We start from the raw sequence: 6,091 nt of genomic DNA on the forward strand, positions 1-6,091 counted from the left end.
CCTCCCCTCTTTGTGTTGGGCACCTGCAGAGATCTCTGAAGTTTCCGGATTGTAACTTGCTCTTCTGCCCTCTCTGTTTGCTTCAGCCTGTGTAATTCTTTCCGGTGATCTGTGCTTAATTCTTGACTCTAGACCTCAACGACCCTTTCTTCAGAGGAAAAGGGCAAAAAGACCAAGAAGAAGACCAGGCGGCGCAGAGCAAAAGGGGAAGGGAAGCGGCAGTCAGAGGACGAGTGCTTCCGCTGCGGCGACGGCGGGCAGCTGGTGCTGTGTGACCGCAAGTTCTGCACCAAGGCCTACCACCTGTCCTGCCTGGGCCTGGGCAAGCGGCCCTTCGGTGGGTGTGCAGCCTCATGGTGGCTTGGGGCTGTGTCTGTGTGGCAGGCACCTGATGGTGGCTCCTGCTGCCGCTTTTCCTGCTGACCAGGCCTCATCTGGGTGCAGGTGCATCGGGCACTCATGCAGCAAAGGCCCTGATCCAGGGTGGCAGAGCCTTTCTTTGTTCCACCAGCCGCACATTCTAGATCTCTGCATCGAGCAGAGAAGATATGTGGTGACGGGGTAGCCCCTGGAACCTCCATGAGGGATTCAGGCAGCCCGAGGCCCAGCTGCAGAATTGGGGCTCTCATCCATGCTGTGGGGGCGGGGCGGCCAGGAAGGAGGCGGCCCTGGGAACTAAAGCCCCTCCTAGGAGAAAGGCCTCTACAGCAGCCCCGGCACCTGCGTCTCCCTGGCAGCCCAGAAGGGTCTGGCCTGGCTGCACTACACTGGGAATGGAGGGGCCCAGAGCCCCTGTCCTGGATGCGCAGGGCAGGCTGTCCCCAGAGACACCTGTGCACCAGGAGGCGCCGCTGGTTGACGAGCTGCAGATCTGGCTCCGTTTGAAGGAAAGTAGAGTGGGCTCCACCTTCCAGCACCACGCATTTCAGAGATGACAGGCGCCAGTGGGAAACAGTAGCGTCTTGTTCCACTTGGTGATGAGACAGTCTGAGAAATGGGTCGTGAGATGACTCTGGTGCTGCACAAACATCATGGCTCACACCTAAGGGTGCAGCCGCCTCCGTTACAATCTTGCAGTGTGTCGCCATGGGGCTCATGACTGTGGAATCACAGAAGAAAAATTAAAAGGCCCTTACCCAAAACAAGAAACCAAAAAGAGGCCGGGTGCGGTGGCTCACGCCTGTAATCCCAGCACTTTGGGAGGCCAAGGTGAGCAGATCACCTGAGGTCAGGAGTTCGAGACCAGCCTGACCAACATGGTGAAACCCTGTCTCTACTACAAATACAAAAATTAGACTGGTGTGATGGCACGCACCTGTAATCCCAGCTGTTCGGGAGGCTGAGGCAGGAGAAATGCTTGAACCCGGGAGGCGGAGGTTGCAGTGAGCTGAGATTGCAGAGAGCCGAGATAGTGCCATTGCATTCCAACCTGGGCGACAGAGCAAGATTCCATCCCAAACCAAAAAAACTACAAAAAGAAAATCCAGGCCAGGCATGGTGGCTCATGCCTCTAAACCCAGCACTTTTGGGAGGCCAAGGTGGGTGGATCACTTGAGGCCAGGAGTTTGAGAGCAGCCTGGCCAACATGGTGAAACCCCATCTCTACTAAACATACAAAAATTAGCTGGTCGTGCTGGCGGGCGCCTGTAATCTTGGCTACTTGGAAGGCTGAGGCAGAATCGCTTGAACCCGAGAGACGGAGGCTGCAGTGAGCCAAGATCGTGCCACTGCTCTCCAGCCTGGGTGACAGAGCTAGACTCCATCTCAAAAAAAAAAAAAAAAGAATTCGGATATTTGTGTGAAAAACAACACTTTTGTATGGTAAAGATGACACACGATAAAGTGTTGGCCATGGGTGTGAGAGGGTGGTCCCTAACCTGACAGAGCCTTTACAGAGTCATGCCAGAAAGATGAATACCCAAGTTGAAAATCAGTCCCTTGGGAGAGGGCAGGTCGCATGAAAATGAGCAAAGCAGCCCCTGCTTGTCCACGCGGGGCCGGGGACACTCCTGCACCCGGCACAGCTCCTCTCTCAGCTGCTGAAACATAGAGACGCTAACAGGTGGTCCTTAGGGGCCTGGCAGGTACTGTGGAGTCAGGCCCTGCCAGGGAGCCTGCCCGGGCTGCAGTGGAGACAGTTTGTCTGCCCATCCTGTTAGCTGGAGCCAGCACTATTTTAATTTGTGTTCATTTGACCTGACGGTCGTAAGTCATCTTCAACCATGAGAAAGTTTAAGTTGTGATTCCGTCACTTCTGTGTGCTCATATCTTGTGTTCTGTTGCAGGGAAGTGGGAATGTCCTTGGCATCATTGTGACGTGTGTGGCAAACCTTCAACTTCATTTTGCCACTTCTGCCCCAATTCATTCTGTAAGGAGCACCAGGACGGGACAGCCTTCAGCTGCACCCCGGACGGGCGGTCCTACTGCTGTGAGCATGACTTAGGGGCGGCATCGGTCAGAAGCGCCAAGACTGAGAAGCCTCCGCCAGAGCCAGGGAAGCCAAAGGGGAAGAGGCGGCGGCGGAGGGGCTGGCGGAGAGTCACGGAGGGCAAATAGCGCCAGGCGGCAGCTTGGCCGGATCCACGGGCGGTGTAGGGCGGCCGGCCCTGCCTGCGGGAGAGGGCGAGCATGAACTGGCCCAGAGGACCCAGCTTGAGCCGCCAGGACACAGACGTACAGGCCTCCTCGGGAGGGAGCGCCTCCCCACCACTGAGCCATCCTCAGCAGCATCTGCTGCGTCTGCACTGATGACCGTCTGAGCCCAGCTCAGCGTTCCTGGACAAACAGCCTCACTCCTCAGCGTTACCGCCACACTTGAATTTCTCAGAATGTCAAGGTTCCCTCCCACTCTTATTTTTTTAGGTTAAAGTTAATTGGCATATGGAATGTTTTAATCTCCTCTGAAATGTGTAGCGTAGGCTTTTCCCGAGGGTCGCTAGAAACTCGGCTTCGCGTTGCTCTGCTTCTGCTTTCAGCGCCGTCGCCGCTCAGGAGAGGCCGGGTAAGGCCCGTGTGAGGACTGACCCTGGATTCCTCGAAACCGCCATTGTGATCATTACTCTGCTCTTTGGAAATGGCTGTATCATTTTTTTGTACTAATGTGAATTGTTCCTCAGAAATGCTTCTTTTCCATCCTAGTGAGCAGCTGGCCACGCAGGTGGTGGCAGCAATGGTGTTGTAAGATTTCCTCCCGTCGTTTTTTCTCCTCGTGGATTTGAATGAAATGCCAATAACACGTCCACTTCAGCGTGTAGTTCCCGCGGAGCACTTTCGAGGCCTGGCCGGGTTGGGCCGCGTCTCACCTGGGCCTATCTTCTGAACTCGCTAGGTTCTTATCAACATTTGGGGGAGAACTTTGTATATTTTTTTCATTTGGCTTTTCTTTACCAGTTTCTGATTTTTATTCTCAATATATTTTTGCTAAACCTATTTCACAAATCACCACCGACTGAAATGTGTCTTTACTGATGCGACCCTGAGTTCCATGGCGAAAGGAGTGACTTCCGCAGGGCCTGAGACCACAGTCCGCTTAGAGCACAGGAAGTGACAACTTAGGGAGCCCCGCAGGGCGCGGCAGGCCCCAGGGACCACAGCACGCAGGTCTACAGAGAGACCCAGAGTCTAGCCCTCCTGCCACCCAGAGTGGCTTCCATGTCAGCACTCGGGATCTGCTGATGGAAGACGCAGACTCTGCCAATCAGTCGCCCTCCGCCAGGGCACCCACTGAGAGGTGTGGTCGTGGGGGTGGAGGCCTGCCTGGCAGGTGTGCGTGCCCCGCCCGTGTGTCACGGGCACTGGTCTAGGCCAGGTCTGACACCCACTTTCCTGTGAGGTTTCGCTTTAGTTTTTAAAAGGTCCAGTTCTACAAAGTGAGACCTATCTGAGTACTACGTATGTTGTAAGAATTGGTTCTTTCTTGAGGGATCCTCGACCCTGGGAAGTTTGGAGCACCCTGAGAAGGGGGCACGGTGTGTGCCTCTGCCCACGTGCCCTGAGGGGCTGCTTGTCTGGGAGGGAGGAGGGAGAGAACATTCAGCAGCAGGTGCTTTTTTATGGCCTTTTCTTAAAATAACCTAAGGAGGACACATCCATATTGCAGAGAAGTTTACAAAACTCCCCTTGAAAACTGCTGCTGAGGCTCCTGTTAATTTTCTGTGGCATCTTTTATGCCTTGGTAAACTGCAGTGTCTTTGGACCTGAGACTGGCTACTCTGTGGTTTTGTGACCTGTAAGCGTGGGGTTTGGGGTGTGTGGCCTACAGGGTCCCACGCCTCCCTGAGCACTGACTGGAAGTTTCACTGACTGGTGGCTGTCCCTTCTCCCATCACAGTCTGCAGCAAAGTTAACTACACAGAGGACCCAGGGGAAACGAGCTGAGAGGCCACTGACTTGCTCGTGTGGCCGTGGCCTCTGAGATGCACTCGCTGGTTAAGATGGGGTGGGAGTGCTTTCCAGTTCAGACTCTTAACTTCTCTCAAATTGTCCTAAGAAAATACTGGATCGGCTCATAGATTTATGCTCCTTATGCCCTAACTTGGAAGGTTGTTATAGGGACAGGCCGGGCAGTGTCCCCACATACGTGTGGCCCTGGCCTTTAGAGTCTAAGGCTCCGGGGCCTCGCTGTCACTTGCCCGAAAGATCCTTTCCGGCAGCTAAGGGACTAATAATGCTTACGTCAAAACATCAGAATCGGCTTTGCAGTGCACTTTGGGGAACAGATATTAACTTATTTTTGTTTGACAGTAGTGAAATATTGTGACTTTTAATCGCTTTGATAATACTTCCAAATTATTTTATGATCTTTCTGAAGGAAATACTGCAAAAATTTTAAATATGGTTCCTCCCCCTTTCCAAAACCTGTTAAACTAATGAGCAAATAACACTAACTTTGAATGTCTCTAGAATACCCGCTGATAACTCGGTGGAGCCAGGCTTTGGGGCAGCGGCCCTGAGCTTGCAGGGCTTCTCTCCACTGCGGCTGACCAGGCCCCAGCTGTGACTGTGGGTGTGGTCGGCTCCCGGCCCTGCCCAGCTTTGTTCTGAGGATGCGGTGGCTTCCTGATCATCGGCTTCCAATTCTTTGTCATTAATGTGAAGCAAAACACAAAAACTGCCCCAATCCCTCAGGATTCCTTGGCATCCGAAACCAGGATCTGCACCTAAACCTATACCCACCCACGTGTGGTCACAGGGGATATGTCCGATTGGGCAGCTTAAAACGTGGTCACCTGTGGGGGAAACTCTTCAGGTACCCGAAGTGAGAACCCAGCTGTCCATCCTCAGGCCAGCCTTTCTTTTGGTGACGCCCGTCCGCGGCTGTCTGGGTTCCCTTCGTGGTGTTTGTCTTGACCTCTAAACCCCGGTGTGCGCAGTGCCCATCTTCCAGAACTACCTTATTTTCAAGAATTGAACCTGTTTTATAATTCAAGTTAATGCAAATGACTGTCAGTTGCCAAATATCTTGATCCTATGAGTGTAGTTGATGACTGTTAGTCAGTAGAGTAAAATGCTGTGTCCATGGGGTGTCACGGCCTCACCAGACCCTGTTGAGGTGTGAAATGCCCTGTCAGAAATTAAATACAAACTTAAATGTGCCTATTGGTGTCTAAACTTCATACAATATAAGGTCAGATTCCTTTTAGGAATACTGGGTGCTGTCACCAGGTTTGATAGTTAGACTTAAAAACTTGAAATTCACTTTTGGGGGGGATATACTGAAATAGAGATTTGAGACTTGCCAGTTGGGGGAAAATAGCATTTAAAATGGAAAGCTGTGTTTGGAAAATTGTGTATGAGTATTTTTGTATTAAAAACATTGTAAAGGCTTTTTTTCTTAACTTATTTTACATGGGATTGTTTGATTTTTTATTTCCAGTTACTTTGAATTGCAAAGCATCGGGCGTGGCGCTGATGCTTCCGATGGGTGGGGCTCCCTGTCCTGACCGTGTCATTTTGCCTTTGACCTGACCCGCTGGGGAGAGGCAGCGCCATCTTGGGAAGTATAACAAATACTGGAAATAGCAGGCGTAACTGACTTTGGAAAAATGCTTTCTTCTTTCAGAAATAATTTGCTTCCCAAATTCCCATTGA

The 6,091-nt window shown here is 52.1% G+C and overlaps 1 protein-coding gene across 10 annotated transcripts in view; it reads left to right on the plus strand.

The window, feature by feature from the left end:
* NSD2 (nuclear receptor binding SET domain protein 2) overlaps positions 1–3,442 on the plus strand; it is a 111,943-nt gene extending 108,501 nt beyond the window's left edge. For all 10 annotated transcript variants that reach the window (XM_078002890.1, XM_028848226.2, XM_078002892.1 and 7 more), the window contains 2 exons: positions 133–337; positions 2,286–3,442. In XM_078002890.1, coding sequence (XP_077859016.1) covers positions 133–337; positions 2,286–2,557 — 477 coding nt within the window. In that variant the 3' untranslated portion in view covers positions 2,558–3,442. The remainder of the gene's footprint in view (positions 1–132; positions 338–2,285) is intronic.
* The last annotated feature ends 2,649 nt before the right edge of the window (positions 3,443–6,091 follow it).

Source organism: Macaca mulatta, chromosome 5 (assembly GCF_049350105.2).
Source record: "Macaca mulatta isolate MMU2019108-1 chromosome 5, T2T-MMU8v2.0, whole genome shotgun sequence".
NCBI lineage: Eukaryota > Metazoa > Chordata > Mammalia > Primates > Cercopithecidae > Macaca > Macaca mulatta.